Genomic DNA, 24,999 nt, shown 5'->3' on the forward strand with positions numbered 1-24,999 from the left:
ATAAGCAATTTATTTTCAGTATTTTTAAGCATATCTGAAGAGCTTTATGATAAGAAATTTTAAATAAATTGCTACTACAATCCCACTATGAATATTTAGTAGATACTATAAAGGTACTGGGAAAACCCATACAGAGCTAACCTTTGATAATATTTTCTCTTTTTTATTTACACATAATTAAACATAGACAATATTATTCTGTATATGGTTTTATAATCTTTTACTTTGCTCTTAACATACCACAGGCAGGTTTCCTTGTCATTCCTTCACTCTTAGACAATTTACACATATCCATGGTGCAGATTTAAAACTGCTTAAAAGGGTATATAATGAAGAGCTTCATCCTACCTTAGACCCTAGTACTACTGCCAAGAGTTTATTTGTCAGGTCCAGAAATTATGCTTTTATAACTAAACAGAGTGGAGTACTACTTTTGTGCCACTGGGTGGAGACAGAGCTCTCAAAGTGTAATCTTTGGCATAAGTTATTTTTCAGAGATAATAAACTTCAGCATTTCTAAAACATCATACTAAATTTTAAAAAGTTCAAATTTCTCTGTGTATCACAATCACTAAAAAATTATTCACATTTAGTGATAAGTGTTTTAATGCACATGTGGATATCCTGCCCCATCAAAAAGTACTTAAAAAAAAAAGTAAAGAAAAAACTAGTTAATTTTAGGGAATACATATATGCACACTTCTGATATCGAATAATTATGGTTTCTAAGGAGGAACTGCAACTTTAAAAAGCCATCATTTTCAAACAAAATCATACACTTATGAATCAGTGTTGCATATATAGTAAGCTTAAGGGCACGTAATTCAAATAAACGCAAGTTGACAGTATCCAAACAGCAGAGCTAGCCCATATCTAGATAAAACTTTGCAACCATCACTATCCTGCAGCATGGGGCAAGTGAAATGATTGAGGTCACATACTTCCCAGTATTCACTGCACTTACAATCTGTCCTCTCCCCCTTCCTCTAGTAAGAGTTTAGTGTCTCCCCAATCTGCTTGCATTATCTGTCTGCCATTAAACCAGATAATTAAAATCACAGAAATGAACACAAGCACATAGTCACTGATTAATTATTTGCAAACTTAGGGTTTTACTTCATAAAATTGTTTTAACATTAGAACCCTTTCTAAATCATAACTTTAGGAAAGCTGTAACAATTGGACAGAAAATTTCAAACTGCAAAATGTTCATATATCATGATTTGTGTCTCAAAGACTCAAATTTCTGTGTAAGTTTTCAACTGATGAACGATTAAATTTTGCTCTCTATTCTTTGGAATCTTGTTCTAGCTATACTGTTTCAAAAAGGTTACGAAGATTGGGAAAATGAATCAGGCAAGCAATAATAAGGATAAAGCAGTTTTTCAAATGATTTCTAATACAAGAAATATACCACTTTAAATTTAAACTCTCTATAACTTTGCAAAAATTCCAAATATTTATTAATAAATTCTACAATTTATTAATAAAATCTAAAATATTAAAATTTCACCTTCCTACCAAAATGTATTCTTTACACTGTATACATCTTCAAAGACTACAGCATAACAAAGCAATTAAAATGAAAACTGTACATGTTAAAACCACCTTTGGGAGAAACTCCACTTTCTAGCAACAAAAAAATATGTTTTCTAAATATAAACGCAATTTAATTTTGTGTAAAGGTGAGTGGATTTAGTGCTTTATGAGTTAAATACAGCCAGATAATACTCTTTCAATAAAAGGAGAGAACTGGAAAAGCAAAACAAAATACTATGAAACATGCCTACTGGGAAGGCAACTCAATTTAAAATAAATCGACTGGCTCCAAGTCACACAGTTGGTTAGTTAGTGGCAGAGCTAGGATTGCAACTCAGGTTTCCAAGGTCTTCCTCTAATTTTTAATTTCTACTATAGATTAAGCTGCCATATGAAAGGATGTTTTCCCTCAAAGCTCAGCACTTCATTCATACAATGACTTAGCATGTATGATGTGTTATTATATATGTGTACATATATATATGTATGTAACACACACACACACCTCATATAGTATGTCAAACAGTAAACACAATGATCAACAAAAAGAAAAAAGAGAAAATGAAGAATTAACACAATTTTTATCATAGATTTCAAAGCAAATGATTCATAAAAGGCATGGCAGAAAGTTACTTTTAAAACTGTACCAACTCTCTTTTTTGAACTCACCACTTACCGGGAAACTGTGACACTATTGGGGGTGTATCTTCATCTAAATCATCAACTCCTCCAGCAATGGGATAGGGTGGAATGGAGACTCTGGGCATCACCACCCAGCTGTGATCAGAATAAAGGGAAGAGGTGAGGCTGGGGAGTCCCGAGTTATGGGCTATCTGAAAGCCACAGATCTTCTCTATCTGTTGCCAGCGAAAAAGTCGTTCTCGTAAACAAGTTGTCAACTCAGAGAGAGCTTTCCTGGAAAAGCCAATATAGGAATTACTTGTTGCATCAAAGAGTCTTTAATACAGCACTGAAAAAGGTCAACTACATGAACAGACCAAGGCAATTAACCAATTTCAAGAAGAAATTACCCCTTTTCAGAATTAGTATAAATGATATAATAGTACATGATTAAATGACAAGTTAAAACATAAATTGCCTATAAATTACACATTTCAACATAATAAAAATAGACAGTTAGTGACAGTAACATTCTTACTTTGCTTCCAGAATTTTGTGGTCTACCTCATCTAGGGAGGAGCTATGTGCAACATGCAGAGTCCCAAAGACTGTGCTTCTCTTCTTTTTAATTTTCTCTGCCTAGAAACCCAAAGAGAGAAAAATAAGGCTAGGTTTGGGATAAAATACACATATACTAATAAGGTTTATTTTGTTTTGAATATATTAATAATTATAAAATCAATGGAGAATTATTAGCCAAGATATAGCCCTATTTTCCAAAAAAGAAAACAAATGAGGGAGAAAACGTGCTTTCCTAAGCCACACTTTGTTGTGGAGAATTTTTTCCCTCGTTTCTATGGATCAGAAAGACCTGAATCTTCTATTTAAAACTAGGAGAATAACATAAACTATATTCTACTGTAATGGAGGTGTTAGTGAGTGCACTGAGTTTTTTGTTGTTGTTGTTTCACTAGAAATCAGATTAAGACTCAATAATTTCACACAATAATTAAGAGTCAGACATTAATTTCTAGTAACTCCTAACCTGAATCAGATATGAAGCAGCAACCTAGAAGAGAAAAGCTCCGTATAAAACATTTATGATAATGATATAGTAGGGATGATTTTTAAATGATACTAAGGTCATTCTGAAAGGTATGTACTTCTCTTAAATAAAGTAATTTTACTTTTATGAGAGTCAATCTATGCAATAAGTTCCAATTCATGAAAATAATCTGCGATACTAAAAATTTTATTCAGATCTTTGTATACCAACTGGTTAATCCCTTTAGAAACGTAGTACGTTTTGCAATATAATAGAGTACCTCATCCTTAGCAATAGCTAACTGCATTTCAGCATTCTGTCTTTTAATATTGTAGTACTGTACTTCTACTTCATGCGTCAGCTGAAGCCATTTTTGAAGTGCATCTGGAACAGACCAGCTGCTTCTGAGTTCAAATTCTTTTTCAGCCTTTTTTAGAGCCATTCGAACCTGGGAGGGAGGTAGGAAAGAAAAGGAGGAGGAGTGGGAGAGAAGGAGAGAGAGGGAGGGAAGGAGGGAGGGAGGGAGAAAGAGGGGTAGAGGAAGGTGGTAGAGGTTAGAGAGAGAAAGAGAAATTTCTCTTTTTAAAAGATATTTAAACTAAGATTTTTTAGTACCAAAATTAAGAGACAAGGCAATTTGAATTATGCTCTTTGTAAACATCTTTTTAAATCACAGTCTAAAACAATATTTCTAACATTAAAACTAAAGCTGAAGTTTTTAAGTACCTCTTAAACTCACTAAGCAAGTTTGTAAAGCCAGAGGGTGAATGGGAGCTTACATATATCTTAGGTTGCAATATTGCATTTTTATATTTTATAATAGCCAGACTCACTGAGAGACAAAAACCCAGGGCATGTACAAACTGAAATGGACTACATTTTTTGTATTTTTTTGTTTATGGACAGGATACGAAGAAGTATCCAAAATAGGGTGAATACCTGTTCTATTACCCCTTCTAATGTTCCCAAAAGACCTTGCTGTAGCTACCTAACTATACACTCATTTTTTAAAGTAATTATACCATTTTTTAAAAGTTTTTCAGACATCTTTATGGCCAGTTATTTCTCATTGTTATGAGCATATCTGCCTATTATAGTCTGTTTTATCACCTCTATTTAATTTTTTCCTGCTTCTCACATACCAAAAAGTTGATAAACTAGCATTTCCAGACCAAGTGTAAATTTCGAGAAAACAGATTCTGAGTGAGAGTCTTCTTGATTTTTCCATGGGAAACTATGAATAGCTTCAGTGTCAGAATGTGGAAGTTTTTCTTCTAGCCGCCCTTTAGGGGAGCCAGAAAATAAACAGAAAACTAAAATGCTTAGTGTATGAGGTGGTATAAAGTGCTAAGGAGAAAACTCTTAAGGAAAGTCTCACTAAGAAAATGACACAGAATAAAGAGACAATCCATTGTAGGAACGATTCACTTAAAAACTAGCAAGAGCTCAAGCTAAGGATGTATAAAGGTGCATGATGGAACTTATGAAGTTACATACACACACTCAAGACCTTCAGACAAAGTGACAGATGGACTATGGAGCACCCTGTTTCTAGAGCACCATAACCGCAAATTAATTTTCCCCACAGTTAAGTAAAGCAACTAAAACTTCATTCCTAAACTAACGTGCAGAAGAACGTCTGATCTGATCAAACCCAATTTATTTAAATAAATCTTATCATGTGCCAGAATAAACTAAATTAGAGTACTAGACACAAATTTCTGATAAAGAAAACAGCTGCCAGATACTACAGGAAAAAAATGCAGAAAGGTATTTTTTAAAACTCTAAAACTTTTTTAAAGTTTTCTAAAAACTTTTTTTAAAACTCTAAAACCGTCAGACAGGAAGTAAACAATTCAAAATACAGGTATTAACAGGAAGGGTAAAACAGGACTTACTCACTCAAGACAAATCGTAAGCAACACTTGCCTGACGCGACTCCCTGTGCAATGTGCTTGCGACAATACTGCGCTTAATAAGACGGTTGGCGGAGCTGTATGAGGTCCCTGCTAATCTCTCAAGAGAGAATTTGAGCTCAGGTCCTGCGACATGGAGTTGTATATAACACTACAAAGTGTAGGTCACAGGCCCTTCTTCTCACAAGATTTTAAAGCTAAAATTTCTATACAGTTTTCATTGCCAAAGATGTATACAGAGAATCTGAACAAATTCACTCGTGTTTTTCTCTTTAACCATAAAGATTTTCCTGAACGTTATATCCATAAATTTATTTCCCCCAAACAAGCGCAATAAACACATTTAACACAGAATTGATATAGTTCTAGTATAAACTGAGGCTGACCAATGATTTGATTGACTGTCAAATAATGTCTCAAAATTTTGGAAATTCTGACCTTCCAACAACAGCAACTATTTTCTCTGCCATTATTCTTAAGTTTATCACTTGATCTGAATTCCAACCCTCAGTCTAAATTAACATTGTTATTTACAGGGAAATAGATGCAGTGAAAATTGAGTAATTAATAGGTTTTACAAATGATGAATTATTAAGTTGTTTAAAAATACAATACTTATTTATATAATTTTTGTGTCTTAGGAATAAAACAGCAACAAGTAAAAACATGACATCACAGAAGAAAGTCTAAATATCTGAAAACCTGGTTTCTGGACCAACTTTATGATTTATTACCTCTGTTTCCTTCAGCAAGTTCTTTACTTTCGGAGACTTATTGTTGCAGGTACAACAGAGGTACTATGACTTGCCCTAACTTTAGGCTTCTTGAGACTTTAAGAACAAGATAATTTATGTGCAAAGTATTTATTTATTTATTTATTTTGGCTGCGTTGGGTCTTTTTTTTTTTTTTTTTTTTTTCTACTTTATTTATTTATTTTATTTTATTTTTGGCTGTGTTGGGTCTTTGGTTCATGCAAGGGCTTTCTCTAGTTGAGGCAAGTGGGGGCCACTCTTCATCGCGGTGCGCGGGCCTTTCACTATCGCGGCCCCTCCCGTCGCGGGGCACAGGCTCCAGACGCGCAGGCTCAGTAGTTGTGGCTCACGGGCCCAGCTGCTCCGTGGCATGTGGGATCTTCCCAGACCAGGGCTCGAACCCGTGTCCCCTGCATTAGCAGGCGGATTCTCAACCACTGCGCCACCAGGGAAGCCCTGTGCAAAGTATTTAAACCACACAAAATATAAAGCAGTACTATTATTCACCCAAAAGCTTTTGTTTAACAGAAAATAACATTATACAAAATATGTACCAGATCTTCCTGCCTTCTAACTTTGAGAAGTTGATTACCCACCCGACAAGATACAGTAATGCTTCAAACTACGCGGAATTGTGGATTATGTGACATTATATGTAAATTAATTTCCCACTTAAACTTACTTTTATAAACAAAGCTTTTAATAGCAGTATGGGAAAACACGGACTTTGGAATAAAACACACATAATCTTGCCTTTTGCCACATAATAGCTGTGTGACCTAAGGCAAGTTATTTAACCTGTACACATGTCATCTGTAAATCAGAATAATGTCTATGTATAGTGAGGATTAAAATTTTGCAGTGACGTGCACAGCATAAAGTTCTGGCACAGAGTAAGCACTCATAAAATTGTGTTTCTTATTATTGTAATCATGTTGGACAGAGTTCTTTTTAAATACCCAGTTCTCTCCTTTAAACCACCTCTTACTGACTCAGGATCTCATTAGGATTATTACGTTTGTGCTGCGACGTAGTACCATAGTAATCTTAGGGTCTACTAAGGTATGCAAGGTCTCTATGCCCCAAACCCCAGACGAGAATATTTCTGATTTTGGGGTCCTTCTTTATATTGTGTCTTTTTTCCGTACTGTGAAATTTTACAGGCAGTTTCCTGTAAAATACTGCTACCAGTTTATGTCTCTGTAGAAGAATCCCCACTATTGCTTTCTGATTTGTTCTTTCTCACCTGCAAAGTTCAGAAAAACAGCTAACAAGCTTTTTAATTTATTTAGTACTGACTGGGAACAACCAAGAGTTGAAGTCTCGGTGGGAACAGGCACAGAGTTCTCACAGGAGTAAAGGACATAATATCTAATTCTTGGACACAGTATAATTTGGCTAAGCCTTTTTTGTTAACTCCCTGGTTCTTTACTACATTCTATATAGACAAGGTCTGCCAGGTAAATAGGACCAGACTGCAAAATAGGTCTAGGAGTCAACTTAAGAGAACAAACCCCTTAAAGGGAAAAGACCCAAAAGACAGGTATCCGGGGTATGAGAGAAAGAACAGTTAACTGTTAACAAAAGAGATAGCTGCATTCAGTCAGACAACTCCTACCAAAATGACAATCTTGAAGGAATTAGTAATGCACCCTGAACATTTCCTCCTGAGTTGAAACTGAAACTCATCCATTACATAATTCTTACTTAGCACTTGATTGAGAAGACAACAGTGCATAAAGCAAAGTGGGAGGCAGAATACCTAGGTTCCTGGCCCTGCTTTACAACCAAGTCACTCTCTAAACTTGAACAAGTTTTCTCGTCCTCATTTTGTTCCTCAACTTCTTTATCAGTAAAGAAAAGGTCAAAGTCAGAAGAAGGAGATGAGACCACGGAAGCAGAGGTTGGAGTGACATGCTTTGAAGATGAAGGAAGGGGCCATGAGCCAAGAAATGTAGGCAGCCTCTAGAAGTTGGAAAAGGCAAGGAAACAGATCCTCCCCTAGAGCCTCCAGAAGGAATGCAGCCCTGTAGGCCTATTTTAAACTCTGACTTCAGGAACTCTAAGATAATAAATGCGTGTTGTTTTAAGCCCCTAAGTTTGTGGTAATTTTTAATAGCAGAATTATAAAACTAATACATCTGCCTAATAATTAAATTCTCCCAGGACCTCCCCACCTTTTCTGAAGGATTGTGCAATGCCTGAACTCCATCCTGAGTAAATGCATAGTAGAAGCAGATATTGAAAAGGACACCTTTTGAACAACTTCAGAATTTGTAGCAGATTATGTTCTAAAACCATTTAACAGGATTCAAATGGATGTTTAATAGAGATTCTTAACATTTGCAGAGAACTTTAACAGTAGATATACTTTACTAGGTTACAGTCAGAAACTGAAATATACTACAGTTGTTAAATAAACATCTTAGATTCACTCAAGACAATTAACATGGCATGGGATAGGACTTCATGAATGAGTGAACATGAGGGTAACTTTTCCTTTTTTTTGCTATATGAACTTTGACCAATGCTAACAATATAGACAGATGACTCTTTTATTAACTAAGGAAGAGTATATGATGGAACTAAATGTAGGAGATTGAATGAAACCCAAAAAACTCCTCAGGGTAGCAACACAAATATCCTCACAAATACTTTTTTAAAACATAAATACCTGTTCCAATTCCTGCTCTGCGTACTGACGTCTACTCAATTCACATTCAGCTCCCTCCCTTAGCTCTCTCAGCCGACAAGCCTCTTCCTTTGCGTAATTGATTTCATCCATCATTTTGCGCTCTAGATTTTGCTTTTCTACAGCAACATTTCTGTTTTCTTCCTGTGCCTTTTCAAGCCTTACAGAACAATAAAAATGAAAATTCCTCACAAAAGTTTCCAAAATTTCATTATCTTAATGAAGAATAAATACGTATCAAGCAATAGGATACATGTTTCAATCAGAATTCACAGCATTTTCTATTAATCTTAAATTTGGACAACAAAAACATCAGGTAGCCTAGTATATAGCTATTTTGATTTATCCTGAGCTAAAAATACAGGATATAGAAGGGAAACACTCTTCAGGAAGAAGCTTTTAAGAAACTCATAATTATTTAAATCATGTTAAAAATAAAATTTAACTTCACTTATAATTCTACCTATATTTGCTTTATTTCCACTGGTCTTCTGCCCATTTATGCCCTAGTGCATACCTTTATAATAAATTTGTGATTATGACAATATGATACTTTTCTAAAAACATGAAATGAACTCCTGATGTATGTACCAACCTAAATATAAATGGTAAGCATATGCCCATATTACATATTCACAAACTGTATCTTCCCACAGTTTTATAGTCTTTTTTACCTACTCACCTCTCTTGTAAGTCCATGAGACTTTGCTCTGCAGTTTGTAGACTCTCTAAGTCTTTCATCATTTTTGCAACATGTTCTTTTGATGTCCTATTCTGCGTGTAAGCAAACCAGCACCCGCCAACACCAATTACTATAGAAACTGTGAGGATAAAATCCTTCATCCAGTTATGAGGAGGGCCTACGAAGACAGTTACAGATGGTTAAGTTAATCTTTGAGTATCACAGAATCTCAGTACACACAGCCACTTATTTTAAAAAATAGTAGGTATCTAAAAACAAAACAAAATATGAAGATGTCCCTCCCATACACAAGTTCTCCTCAAATAATCAATGTGCTTATTATAACTACCTGATATACTAGACCTACAGGAGGGCAGTGATAAATCCACATGGATGCACCATGTCCCTGCTGCTACAGGAGCTAGTGACAGAATTCCTGGGGAGCTCTGAAGAAGCAACAGTATCTCCAATCACACAGAGAGGATGGTCCTCTGTGGGGTGAAAGGAGTCATGAAGAGTATCACCATTACCAGCTCCCTTCCTTCAGACAAGTTAGGCAGGGGTCATGCTTTGATGCACAAACTGAAATCCTAATCATTCACCAAAAAAGCAATTTCCCAAGCACACAGCCATGTAATGAGATTAATTAGTGATTCTCAACCAAGAGTGATATTCCCTCCAGCAGACATCTGACAATTTTTGCTTGTCATAATTTGGAAGGTGGAAGTAAGGGTGTCTGTTATGGGTATCTAGTAGATGGAGGCCAGGGATGTTCCCAAACATCCAATAATGCATAAGACAGTCTCTTTCCTGCCCCCAGTCTGGCGGTAACAAAGAATCATCTAGGAATTATCCAGCCCGGTGTGTCAATAGTGGCAAGGTTGAGAAACCATGGGTTAAATGATCATAACTAGTAACATTTTAGGTGGTTATCTGCCAGAGAGATCTGGGTTACTAGAGGGAAACATCGGGATCGCCTTCCCCTGTGGCACACCAAGCATGACAGTAACTCCCCGACATTTTTTCTAAAGTCAGGAGCCAGGAGCCAGGAGCCAGGCCTACTGTCCTCAGTAATATAAACCACAGCAACCGCTAGTCAAGTAATTTCCTAGTTGATCTCTGAGTGCTCAGTGGGGGGAGACATGATAACTAATACAATATAACATGTTATTTGTTGAAAAGAGATACAGTTTTTCAGTGAAAAACTGCCTAACTGCCCACACCTCCAGAAGCAAGGAGATACTCTGCATGTTTGATGAGATGAAGAGCTCTATAGAAATGAAAAGTTTTCATGCTTACAAGCCTAGCGTTCGTCTACGTTTACATAGTGTGATAAACAGCATGTTCTACGCCATAGACCCTCAGTGTTTCATATTTCAAGAGTGCACGCCCTCACCTATAGTGAAAGAGATTCACTATTCACTCTTTGGCAGAAGGCTAAAGTCTCAAAAGGATTTATTTTTATTCTGCCTCAGACTGAGAGGTTCAGCTCAGGCTCTAGTCCAAACACAAGCCTTGTTTAGGCTGAACTAGAATCACCAGGAATGACAATAAACAGATGGACAAGTCTCAACTGCACAATAAGTGCCACAAACTGGAAGAGATTTCAGTGAAAACTCCTTTAAAATGTATTTCTGTTCACTTAACACTGCTAATTTTTTATAAATCTAATGTGGGTGTTCCAACTGTAGGGCTCATTCACTCAAATAATAATTCTAAGACAAACACATTAAAAAGGTAACGCATCATTAACTTCTAAACTGGTTTGTTACTAAAACATTTGTTTTCAACATTCTTTGAGACTAGTTTGGTTTCTTTTCAAATGATAATACTGTTTGGCTTAGAGAGTGGTTTGTTCTTGGATTAATAAAATATAAATATTCCTGACCAGTTTGTATATAGAGACAAATTCTATAGTTTAATTCCTATTTTCACCAATCATTCACATGAAAAAACTAGATCGAATCTCACAGAAGACAACCTCCAATAGATTCAGTTGAAAACTTAGGATAAGGAAAAGGTTAGAAAGGGTATCATCTTTATGGAATGCTTGGCATTTCAATAGTGTTCTATTTCATAGGGTTTGTAATTTCCACCAACTCTCACAAAGGGGAGTTCCAGCTGTTTCACCAGCTGCCCTTTTAGCCTGAGCCAAAAAAGAACCACCAGTAAAGTCATGGAATCCATCCAACCACTCCAGTAACCCTTTATTAGCAGGGGCACCCCCAACATGGTATCATAGAAACCTGCAAGTCTCTTAACTTCAAGAACTGAGGTAAAATTAACGTTAGTTTCTTAATTTATAATTTGTAAAAGCCATTTTTCTTGGATTAATTTTGTTACCCTTTTTACCTTCTGAAAAATAAAATATAATTCCTCTAAAATGTGTACTCTTCAAACATTTTTCCCGCAAAGCTTTCTGAAATTTGAAATTAAATGAAGTAAACATATTAAACTTCCCTTCTGGGAAGAAAATATTCCTCTCAAGGTAAAGAAGAACAAGGTTCACTTCCCTTACAAATATGACAAAGCAATTTCTTAAATGTTCTTCTTTAGAACAATCAAGTAACATTCTCCACCTTGTACTTCTGCCAGAATAGTCTGTTACTTTGTACAGTTTCAAGCAGACCTCTAGGGCCTCTGTTTTTGATCTGTATCTTAAAAATCCTTTTCCTGGTAATTAATAAAGTCAACTTAGGATTTATTACTTCGTGTTATCAAGATGGTTAGATTGCACCTTTTTTTTAAGGACTCTTCAGTGAATATCCAGCTATAATAACATCAACATTAAAACTGCTGTCAAGAGCTTTAAATCTAGAAATTTAATTCTAAATTATCAACTAACATATAGTTTTTACAACTTTCTACATCAGTAACCAGCTTTGAAAATTCCACACTCCATATTTCAATGACAGAAAATCTCACCCTACAAGTCTTTTAAGATAGTATTACATTTCTTTCATAGCTAACAGAGGATTCTTCTTGGTCTACCACCTTTCTTACTTTTTCCTTCTTTAAACAACAATGGATGATCTGATTATTCTTTCGCACCATATTTTGGGAGAGAGAATACTAACGCGTTAGAGGTCCGAACAAAACCACATCCAGCGCCTTGAGCTGAAGTTTCTGTCTGTGACTCCGATCACTGATTTTCAACTGAGAGATCATAAATGAAGGTTCATGCACTGCTATCCTGTTCATTTAAAAAATACATATATATTAAAAATATTACTAGTATGTAAATTTAAATATTTCAGCAACATATTTAACACTATACATATTAGTGATGATTACTTTAAGAGCTCATCCATGTGCAATTTAACACTTTATTAACATGTATCGAAAACCTTTTCAGTGAAAACTCAGCAGTGCAAACACTCCTGTATGTTAATAATTTAGTTGCTACATTGATGTTTTTGTTTTCTATGGTTACTTTATGCTATAACTTAATATGATTTAGAAATTTATCAAATTCAAAATATTTTATAATCATTAATTACCTCTGCCATTTTACTATCATTTCATAAACAAGAAAATTGTAAGTAATTTACTGAACATAGCAGACTTTTAAAAATCATCCTCAATTTAGATCATATTGCTTTTCTTTATAAATATCTTTTAAAACAGCTATACCTTTACATTCTAATATTTAAACTATTTAAGCAAAGTCCACTGAAGTCATAAATGGGAAGTAAAAAGTCATCACTGGCTGGGGGAGTAAACTGAGGGACTGATGTAGTAAGAAGTATTGAATCATTTCATTAGCAATGAAGAAAGTATGCAGGGTGCCAAAAGGCATAGGTGAAATAAGGAAATAAAATCACTCCGTTTTGGACTTCAAATCCAAGTATCCCAGTTGTCAAGATTTCTTATCAACCAATATGATGCCAAGAAGGGTCTTACGATACAAAGTGTAATAATAATAATAAAACTGTTAATAACAATGACGATTACAACAAGCATGTACTACATGCTGGGTACTGTGCCAAGGGTTTTTAGAACTCAAAGAACCTATAATATGTGTAAAGTTGCCATTTTATAGATGAGGAAACTAAGGTACTGCGAGGCTGAGTAACTTGCCCAAGGTTACTAATTAGTAAGAAGTAAGGCAGGGATTCAAACCCAAATGTGTATGATCTCAATGACTGTACTCTGAACCACTACATTTTATTTAGGAAGATTTCAGGTAACAGAAATCCGATGAGGTTTCTACAAAACTTCAGAGAGTAAAGAACTCTAACTTGCCCTATAGAAAATGCCTTCCCTCATCATCTCTGCAGGTAACCTTTTGTGTATGCTCCTGTTACATCTTCAATATGACACTTATCAAAGTGCTTGAAGGCAAACTATGCCTCATCTCTTTATCCCCAAACCTAGCATGGTGCTTGGCAAAAGTAGATGCTTGATAAATGTTTATATAACAGATGAATGAATGCATGGATGGATGCATGAATGAATAGCAATACTATCGGTAGACTAAATTTAAGACAGACAATGAGATGTAGTAAAAAGGAAACTATAAAACAGAATTTTATGCAAAGTTCTATATGAGCCCAGAGGTGGAAGCAATTCTACCTGAGTGGGTGAGGATGTCAGGAAAGTTCACACAGGTCTGAAAGGAATGAGGAGGCATGTGTCAGGTGAAGAGAGCCTTAGTATAAGCTCTGGTAACAAGAATTACAGAATATAGAAAATACAATAAAAGGCTTAAAGATAACCATGACATAAAACTAACATAATTTTACCTACCTACTGCAGATGTAACAATATTTTAATGCCACAGAAAGGAAACAAAATAATGAATTATTGTAGGTATGTGTACATCTGGAATGTGTAATACATTTTCTTATACATTCTTATAAATAGTTCTTATATCTACAGTTACCCTACAAAAAAGTTTAAGTTCAAAAGTTGTGAAGTTAATTTCTATTACCATATAAAAGTTAAGCTTTTAAATGGACTCATCTAATTTCTATTACCATATAAAACGGGCTTGATGAAGGCTATTCCAGTTTTCCTTTCCCCTCCATTCAAAAAGCCTCCAGTGGGCTGACCTGAAAGCCGAACTTCCACATTTATAAGCTTTTCTTCTGTAGTAACGTGTTCACTATTTTTAAAAAACTGATCTTGATTTAGTGTGTGATGTTATCTCAACAATTCTACCAGAATTTGAGGTTATCTCTGATAACCTTTACTTAACCAAAAGAAAAAAGTGGCTATAACATTTATGGTCAAAACATCAAGCAGCCTGGGACTTCCCTGGTGGTGCAGTGGTTAAGAATCTGCCTGCCAATGCAGGGGACATGGGTTCTATCCCTGGTCCGGGAAGATCCCACATGCCACGGAGCAACTAAGCCCGTGTGCCACAACTACTGAGCCTGCACTCTAGAGCCCGCGAGCCACAACTGCTAAAGCCCGCGAGCCACAGCTGCTAAAGCCCGCGCACCTAGAGCCTGTGCTCCATAACAAGAGAAGCCACCACAATGAGAAGCCCGTGCACCTCAACGAAAAGTAGCCCCCGCTCGCCACAACTAGAGAAAGGCCACGTGCAGCAACGAAGACCCAATGCAGCTCAAAAAAACAAACAAAATCAAGCAGCCTATTTTATTTCATGTTGTTGTTATATAAAGAAACTTCCCAAAAGACAGGATAAGAAAAATTCTATATGTTCCAGGGTAACATAACTTGAAAAACCCTAATCCCATCAATGCTCTACTATCCTGTTTTGTTTTAACTTAGAAACTTGTCTTATTTAAAAGCAAGAACTCTATTTTATTTTTTTTTTCCTTCTTTTCAGCATCTAGTTGCACCATGAACATACAAGACACTTAATATGCACTTGTTGATTTGACTCTTAACTCCATAATTTCATCATTATAGTCATGTGCACAGTAAAATCAGAAATACTGATGTTGATTTTCAGAATACATTTAAGAAGATATGAAAACTTTCAACTTGATCCAAAATACAAACTTCAAAGCAACAAATGCCTCTTATTTAAATAGGATGTATAAGTAAATTGATTAGAAATAAAATATGCATATAATAATTAGATAGCATTATTAGAGACTTTTTGGTACAAGAAACAATCTAGGTTGGAATGGAACATAAGCAATCTCATAAGGGTCAAGTTCCAGTGGAATTATGCAAATTTTAACATTTAAATCTTTAACAATTATTAGGTTAACTAATGGAATTTTTAAAACATAATTTAGAAAAGTAGTGACAATTAATTCCAGACACCTAAGGAATAAATTGGCATCCTATACTTTGGTATCAGATCTCTCTGTGTTCAAATGCTACCTTGGGCAAAATATTTAACTTCTCTCTGACTTGGTTTTTTCAATCTGTAAAATGGGGATAATAATACACTGTACTTCATTTTAACCATGAAGCTTATATGAGATAATATACAGTACCTCTATGTAATATACATTCAAAAATGGTTGTTATTATTTACAGTTTATTTATTAAACTTCATGTTTTTGAGGTTTAACATATGGTCACTAAAATTAAGTGTTGTTATTAAAAGAATACCAATTAAGACTAAGGATCTGTACATTAATCCATTCAAATAGGTCTTTTCATAAAGGTGGACCCATATCAAATGAATAAGCTTTTGTTACATTTACAACGGGGTCAGAGGTCGGCCCTTTGTTTTTGGGGGTTTTTCTGTTGTTTTTTTTTTTTGGCTGCATTGGGTCTTCGTTGCTGTGCATGGGCTTTCTCTAGTTGCAGCGAGTGGGGGCTACTCTTCGTTGCAGTGCACAGGCTTCTCATCGCAGTGGCTTCTCCTGTTGTGGAACATGGGCTCTAGGCGTGTTGGCTTCAGTAGTTGCAGCACGCTGGCGCAGTAGTTGCAGATCGCAGGCTTAGCTGCTCCACAGAGGTTGGCCCTTTGATGTTATCTAAAAAAGATGTAGTTGACCTACCTTCTAATTTTCAAAATTACTTTCCTTAGGAATAAATATTTTAAAAGGCCAGATTATTTAGGCAAGAAAAATTGGTTAAAGCTTGCAAATTCACACTGTACAGATATCAAAGAATGGATATATTTATAATATGTTCTTTGAGCACTGAGCCACAGAAGTAACTTGTAGATTTTGCTTTGAAAAGTAACATTATTCTCCAGGAGTACAAAAAATACATTTGAATAATAAAGACCCACCTGGGAAGCGTTGTTCCTTTGACATTATTGTCTCTAAAATTCTTCTCATATTGGGGTAGTTCAACAAATTCTATCAACCACTGAAGCGTGTCCTCAAGGGTCCAATTATGAACTGCAAAAGATGAAAAGAGAAGGAATATTTTAAACACATCTGCTTTCAGAATTTATATAAATTATATATATATTTATATACATACACATATGTATAACAATACTATAACTTAATTGGAACTAAAGATGTTAGACTGAATTTTCAATTTAATTCAATCAATAATAAGTACTACAATAATATGTAGCATTCTATGAAAAGCTAAAAACAATGGAGACATACCTCCTACCCTTAAGGGCTTACAATCTAGAACAGAGAAGACACATAAAGGAAAAGATAACAAAATATTAACATGCTTAATTCTAAAACAAGCATCTATGCAAAGTTTGAACAGGAAGAAATAATCCACTATTTCCCTGGTTGTAAACTTACCAGATATGTATTTATTCATTCATTCTTTCATTTAGCCATCCATCCATATAATACTGTGAACCTGAGTATCAGGTTCCATTCTAAGCACTGGGAATATGGCAGTAAAGAAGATGGATAAAGTCCTTACTCTCATAAAACAAATTCTTTTGGGAGTGGGGAGGGGCAATTAACAAAAGGAGGAAGAAAAGAGGAGGAAATTTCAGATAGTGATCAGCTATTAAGAGAGAAAAGATGTCAGGGTAAAGTCTCTCTGAGGAGCTGTTACCTGAATTAAGACCTAAAAATTGCAAGGAGTCAACATTGTGATGATCTAGGAGAAAAAATAATCCAGACAAAGGAGAAAGCTGGTGTAAAAACCTTAAGATAAGGAATGAACTAGCTGTGTTTGAGGGAAAGAAAGTAGTCAGAGGGGCCAGGTCAAAAAATACTTTCAAAAATTCTGGATATTTTTCTAATTTCAATAAGAAGAAGGAGAGGTAAATAATCTATGTTTTTAAAATATCACTATCCAATGTGAAGAATGAATTGTGAGAGACAAGACTGAAAACAGAGAGGAATAAGGAGACCATTCCTTCCACAACTGTCCAAGCAAAAGGGGTTATATTCCCTTGGACTAACGTGCTAGTAGAGGATATGGTGACAAGTGGTCAGATTCAGGACATATTCTGGGGAAAATGCTTTCAGATGTTCTGATGAAATGGATGGGGTCTGATAGCTAGAGGAAAGCCAAAAAAAGTACGGAGAGTGCTGCCACTAACTGAGATAGGAAAGAATGAGGAGGAACAAACTGGGGAGGCAAGTAGGGGCAGGTGATAGAGATCGAAAGTTCTATTTTTAGACATGTTATGTTTGAAGTATGTATTAGATATTTAAGTGCCAATATACGTAGCAGTCAGATATACAAACCTCAAGCTTGGGGAAGAGTGAGGTAAGGAACAGAGATATAAATTAGAAGTCATGGGCATATAGATGGTCTTTAGACTAAATGAAATCACCCAGAAGAGTTGAAGATAGCTGTTAATGGATTCTAGAAGATTGGTTCTAAATCATGAAGAAAAGAATAGCTAATGTCTCTTCTCCTAGACACTTATTTTGAGTTAAGCCCTTTAATGCATTTTTCCCTTTAAACCTTTAAAAAAAAAAAAGCTTATGAGGCACTAACATGATTATCTCCATTTTGGAGATGAGAAACTGAGAAGTTAACGGGACCAAGATAGGAGTAGCTGAACTGGATCTGAACCCAGGCCAACTGACCTCAGGACCTGATTCTACACTACTCTAAGAGCAATAATATTAAATAATAGTAGAGATATAAGCAAGCAGTTAAACACTGGAAGCAACTCAGACATTTCTGTTGATACTTGAAGAGTAGGAAGAACAATAAGTTTATCCAAAGGAAAGGATGCAAATGTGCTTGAAAAAAGAGCTCCATGTTCGTCTGCATTTCATCTGAGGGTGTGGAGAAACAAAATGCTTATAGAACACAGAAAAGGCCAAAGTAGAGTGAAGAAAACAAATGAGCAATAAAAGCAGAGATGGGAATCCATCTGTGATAAATCTGAGATAAGATCTTTCTGATTATGTTAGCAATGTGCCTTTTTTCATTAAGTGTTCTTTAGAGGAAAAGCTTAACTAAATCATAAACAAAAAATTAACAAAAATTAATTTTTAAATTACATATGATATTTGATAATTTTATACTGAGACAAAGCTTTGACTATTTTTTTAATGAGCTCTCTTTCATGTGTTCCTGCCATAAGCTTGGGCATGTGCCTGAGGCTGCTGTATCCATTTAGCCAGATAACTTAGAATAAATATCAGCCAAAGGTTCAGGCCCTGGGTGCTTTCCACTGAATTTAATACATGCAAAGTAGCCTTTTTATCTTAAGTTTCTTCCTATCCAAGATGAACTGCATTGAGAATTGCCTTGCCTTGACTGCCAAGAAACCGACGGTGCAGCTGCACCTCACACACCCACACAAAAACCTCAGCCAAGAAAACAGGATAAGATTCTCTCTGTCATTTCTATGGCTGTTCAGCTGATCAAAAGCAAAAGTCCCTGATCTAAACACTCCAGTACATCAAAATAGTCCCTCAATTCCCAATGAACCAAGATAGAAAAGAAGAAAAATCAAATGAAAAATAATACATGTTTAAAAGTACACAAATCCTAGTATTACTCCGTCTAATAAATAGAATATTATAGTGGTTCTAAAGTAATTTTCTTTTCACTGAATCTGTAAAACTCCAAAATTCTAACATAGAGCACACATTTTACTTTGGTGGGGGGGAGGTTTATTTCTTCTTCTTGTGCTATTTGGTTTCTTCGGTGATGCCTAGTAAATACCTTCACTTCTCAAGAGCAGGAGCTGTATTTTATATTAGCTTTCTCTGCTCCAATTACAGTAAATTGTCTTTCAATTCTTAGGACAGATAATACTATGTCCTTCCTCAGGGCCTTTGCACATGCTGTTTCCTCTTTCCCTTTCTCTATCCCTCTGACTCATCTTTGCCTATTTACTTTGTTGAGCCTTCATATTGCAGTTAAAACTTTAATTCCTCAGGGGAGCCTCCTCAAACATTACTATATGATCATATATCACTCTGTACTTTTAGGCATAGCATTTAACTAATTATAATTATTTATTTGTATGATTATTGTTTCAACATCTGTTTATAACCACTAAAGCATGAGTTTCTTGCTCACCATTCTAGCCCTAGCACTTGGTACACAAAAGGCACTAAACAAATTATCTATTGGATCCTCTTGAATAAACGAAGTAGAGTGTGTTTAATTGAGAAGTATTATGAAAATCTATTTTCATATTTTAGAAAGGAGATTCAAACAGAAATAGGAATTTGTCTGTATGACAAATTTTTGATGGCAAAGGAATTATTCATTTAAGAATTATCCATAAATCAACTATACTTCAATTTTAAAAAGTAAATTAAAAAAAGAGAATTATCCAGTTCCTTAGTATCTGCCTCTCACTGCTCTTTCACATGTGCTGTTGCTAAATACCATTCCCACCAGAGGGCGGGCAGAGGAGGATATGATACTCCTTTAAAAATATAGATTTTTTAAATCTATCTGTAAAGCTACAGAAATGTCAGTTTCTACATTGTTAACTTATATTGTTTCTGCTAGAAATTGTGGCCAGTGCCATAGGTTGGTGTCTTTGAGTGATTTTTGGCAATTTATTCCAAGACCAAGAGAAAGAACTCTGGAATTCAAACAGACCTGATTCTAGTCCCAGCTGTGTCACTAACTCATTGTGATATCATAGCCAGATTATTTAACTGTGACTCTGTTTCTCAACACACACACAAAATAATGAAATTGAGCTAGACCATCTTTCAAATTCACTCAAATTCTGTTTTTATGATTTTGTTATAATGAACAAGAGATAACGTTTAAAATATTGCTAAACTGTTAACCTAGAACAGTAGATTACAGAATACTGAGAGGGAAAAAGTAACTCTAAGAACTTTTAGGACAGCAACAAAACTGTTCCTAACATTTACTACATGTTTATTAAACACCAGGAGATTTGCAAAACTTATTTCAAACCACCATTGCAACAACCGTTTTGAAGTAGGTACTTTCATCATCATACAGAACCTATAAGTTTATGAAGGTGAAGTTTTTAATTAGATAAAACAGATTACTAAATGGTCAAACCAGGTTTCAGACCAAGTCCATTTCTAGAATTGTCTACCATTGTACAATAACATTACCTCTTTAGAGTTAGGTAAGTGGTCCTCATAATCAAATTAGGCACTACAAGTAGACGGTTTATGCTCCATACTTGAAACCATATATGCAGCTTTCTAAATCTGCCATATTCCCCCATGCCACTCCTTCAACCTGGAATGGCTTTCCCTTCTTCCTTCTTTGCCAGGCTTGCTCTTCCTTAGCCTTCAGATCAGGAAGTCACTCCTCCACGAAGTTTTCCCTATCTATCCATTTCCAGATTATAGTTGCTCTTCCTTGCTCCCCTGATCACATGTACCTGTATCTGCCATAGGATTTATCACATACTCTAATGTAATTGTCCGTGCTTGTGTTACCCTCTGGATGATGAGTTCCCAGAGGGCAGGAACTTGTTCTTTTACCTAACACAGTGATTATTAACACCATAATGCCACATTCCTTTGATATAGGATTTTACATTTTACTACACACTTTCACATACATTCTCATTTAACACCTCCAAACCACATCTGAGAGACAGCTGTTACCTCTACAGTCTATAGAGAGAACCTTATCCAAGAGAGGTCATGTAATTACAATGTAGTTACACAGCTAGCATCTGAACTCAAATCTTCTGACTCCAAGTTCACTGCCAATATAGGTGGCTCCTGATTTAAAAGAAGAGCTCACTATTTAACGTTAAAATTCAAAACACATTTTCTCATAGAAAAAAAGCTTCCAGACCTACAGTACTAATAGTAATTCAAGAGTTAAACATTACATATGAGCAATCTGCTGTGGGTAACTGCGTTAATGGATTCAGGATTCCACTACAGGCATTAAGTAAGCATCATGGCCTACTGAAGGCCTGGAGGCAGTAACACAATAGCCCAATGGAGCTACACCAGTTCTTCATCATGGGACTGACTCCTAGGACTTGAAAAGGGGGCTCTAACAGCCTGAAGGGTAAGATTTCAAAGAGTCAGGGGATTGAGAGCTGGAGCAGGGCTCTGGAGCAAAGCAAGTAGTGTGGGACAGGGGAGAGTGGGGACAGGATGGTGACGAGAACCAAATCTCCAGGAGACGAGGGGGTGTGGGAGAACACATTTATGGATTTTTCACAGGAACAGAGAGGCACTATGAGGACTCTCCTTTCCATGCCCCCCTTGCTGCTCTCTAAAGGGCTCTTTCTGTAATAGGGAATGAGACTCCTGATTCTACACCAAAACACTTCCTCTTTCCTGCCCTTCCTACTTGCTATCGTCAATGCCACCTCCATATAATTAGTTTGGACCAACACTTTGAAAAGATGAAAAACAGTAACTGGGCCTCAGGGGAGACAGCAGTAGACTCTATAGTAATGGGGAGAATGAAGAGAGAGTAAGGGCTAGAAATACCCAGCAACAGAGAGGTAAAGAATCAAGCATTCCTGTGGCCACCCAGCAAAAGCAGCCTTCTAAAAAAGACTCATGAGTCATGCACAGGTACATGCTCAGTTGTACAAACTAGGTTATAAGTAGAAGAAACACTCCAACTGAAAGTGGTCTCTCCCTCCCCTGAATTTCTATAGTACTTACTATTTCTACCAAATGGCATATCATATGTGCTGCCTTATTTTGTAACAGTTTGCTTAATTACATCTTATGTTCCTACCATACTGTAAGCTTCCAGCAGCCCAGCATAAAGTTGCCATTTAAGTATTAGCTAAATATATAACTGACTTTTTTCTTCCTTAAAGAAGCTGTTTTGTTTTGTTTTTGTGTCTACTTGCTGTCCCATAGTGGAATGAAAGACAAACCGTACTGTTTTCATGATATCCCATTTCAAAGAGAATCCCTGACTCCAAAAGAGGATCACAGAGACTTACAATGGAGGCTAAGGTGCCAGTTTATAGCCATGTGTTTGACAGTTGGATGCGATGAGAATTTGTGTGCTTTCAGTCCATCTCTGCCTTAAACAAATGTGACAGACAGGAACAGTGCAAAAGAGAAACTTCAGAGGATTTACATATATGTATTTACTTGCTCATTTCATCTGTAGAAGGCCATCTTATAAAACCAATGCACCCAGTGCACTTAGTCATATACTTGTATTAAGTTACAGGCCTAAAAATACAAAACAGCTTAGTGAAGTACCACGATGTAAGTTTTCATCTGTTGTATTTAATATTAAGCACATGCTGTCCTAAAAGGCTTCAAAGATGATTTGTGAAATCACCTAAATACTGTGAGGGAGAAAACTAATTTCTAATTAGAAAGCATTAGTGTGCATGTAGAGACATGTTAATAAAGCAGTACCTAACATTTTGTGAGCACTTGACAAGTTCCAGGAACTGTGCTAAATGCTTTACATGAATTATCTCATGAAATCCTTTCAACAACCCTATGAACTAGGTTTTAGGAGTAATATTATAATCTTGGTTTACAGATCAGGAAGCTGAGTCTCAGAGAGTATGAGTAACTTGTCTAAATTCACACACCAAGTAAGCAGTGGAGTTAGGATTCAAAACCACATCAACTTCAAAGCCCCAACTCTTAACCATTATGCACTTCCTCCTCCCCTCCCCTGCATACTGAGAAAATTTCAAAGCCACCGTCAGCTGTGTCACATCTTGTGTATAACAGACACACCATTTACATTTACTCTGCATTTCATTTCTTAATATCTCCTATTACTTTTTAAAAACTGCTATCTTCTAAATTTATGATAAAAACATTTGTAATGTTCTTAATGTTAGGAAAGCAACTAACATTACTTTAACAGTTTCTTTTGGGAAACTAATGTATTTCAAAGAAATCAACTTGTGATATTTTACTACAGTACCATATAGCTACATACAGTACAGTTACTACACACTTACTACTTTCTATTAAAGTATGAAAACTTCTTTATAAGTAACAAAAGGTGTGGTAAGGGGGTCAGGAAGGAGAAAGAAGAAACATTGTTAAAAAAGTAACTATACTTAAAGCTGGCCATATGAAATGGTTAATAAAAACAAGTTCTATATTTTGAAGCTACTCTGATACACAAGCTAAAAATTATTTGTCATTTGAAAAATATTTGAATTACTGGCATGTTTATGTGACGTACTAATTTCTAAAATATAGGTGCAGACCAGTATTCACAGCTTCTCCAAATTCAATTTCAACTAAGAATTTTAAGTTACAAAAGCCTCAGAAGTTCTTACAGTGACAGACAATTTATCTGGGGAAACTGCAACTAACCAAAGGTTCAACATAGCAGGACTTCGATGAAAAGCAACTTTAACTAAATGTAATATAAACATTAAAAAAAAATAACTTTTTAAAATATAAAAAATGAAAATGTTTAAAGCTTTCCACACTTAATCTCAACTCAGGCGGTTTATAGACTTTGTGGTATCAGTTCTGAGTGAGACTTCAGATGATCAGCTGCTCAGCACAGTCAAGGGAGGCTTATCTTTAGAACAGAACCAGCATGTGAGCGCCTCATCTGCACAGTGGTCAGTGGGGCATGTCTCTGTTAACAGGACTAAGTTCCTGCACCATGCTATATTTGGACACCTAAAAGCCACACCCTGAAATTGGGAAGTCTAGACATTAGTAGATATTAGTAGTTGTATCAAAGAGAAGTAAGTACACACTTTCTCTCATGAGCTCCTTACCTTTTACCATGCAAGAATTACATGTAATTTTTAGACACTCTAGATAAATATTGGTAAATGTCTGAATGTTCAGAACTCAAAAATTACCAGGTGTTCTCTCTCCAACAGTGGTACAATGGACACTAAGGGAAGGCTTTAATACTTTTCCTGTTGTAAACTGCAATCTTATCATTTAAACGGAGTATACCATCAACACCTAGTTTTGTGAAGATGATGAAAGATAACAAAGACATATCTAAAAAATAGAAACTGGAGAAACATTGAGTCTCAAAGTTGTATGACTGTTCTGAAGATTAACTAACAAAATGTGTGTGGAAATAACTCTTAGGAATGGTAAAACTGCTCCACAAATGTAAATTATTATCATAATATAATAAATATTGTTACTTATAATAAATAAGTAAATTCAAGGAATTTGCTCTCTTTATAAATAAGTCCACAAAATCAGTGAACTCAATAGCTATAAGGGAATTAAATGTTTAATCAAGTTTTCCTAAACATCTCATTACGATGTCATCGAAGATGTCAGGGACAGAGTGGCTGAATCTCTGGTTATGCATCTTCCATTTTACACTCAGCCCTCAACCTTCTTTTTTTAAAACACTGAACTGAGACTACAAAGAGTAGTTCACATCAAATGAAAATAAGTTCTTTAAGGGCAGACAATATCTCTTATTCATTTCTATATTCCCAACATGTTATATATACAATGCCAAAAATACAGCAGGCACTAAACAAATGTGGAATGGCAGATGTTTCTTAGGA

At 35.6% G+C, this 24,999-nt stretch overlaps 1 protein-coding gene across 3 annotated transcripts in view; it reads right to left on the bottom strand.

The window, feature by feature from the left end:
• STIM2 (stromal interaction molecule 2) overlaps nucleotides 1-24,999 on the bottom strand; it is a 162,411-nt gene that overhangs the window by 17,152 nt on the left and 120,260 nt on the right. For all 3 annotated transcript variants that reach the window (XM_059923229.1, XM_059923228.1, XM_059923230.1), the window contains 7 exons: nucleotides 16,417-16,528; nucleotides 12,326-12,441; nucleotides 9,249-9,426; nucleotides 8,549-8,726; nucleotides 3,486-3,653; nucleotides 2,699-2,799; nucleotides 2,216-2,454 (listed from right to left, as the gene is read on the bottom strand). In XM_059923229.1, coding sequence (XP_059779212.1) covers nucleotides 2,216-2,454; nucleotides 2,699-2,799; nucleotides 3,486-3,653; nucleotides 8,549-8,726; nucleotides 9,249-9,426; nucleotides 12,326-12,441; nucleotides 16,417-16,528 — 1,092 coding nt within the window. The remainder of the gene's footprint in view (nucleotides 1-2,215; nucleotides 2,455-2,698; nucleotides 2,800-3,485; nucleotides 3,654-8,548; nucleotides 8,727-9,248; nucleotides 9,427-12,325; nucleotides 12,442-16,416; nucleotides 16,529-24,999) is intronic.

This window comes from Balaenoptera ricei, chromosome 5 (genome assembly GCF_028023285.1).
Source record: "Balaenoptera ricei isolate mBalRic1 chromosome 5, mBalRic1.hap2, whole genome shotgun sequence".
Classification (NCBI taxonomy): Eukaryota; Metazoa; Chordata; class Mammalia; order Artiodactyla; family Balaenopteridae; genus Balaenoptera; species Balaenoptera ricei.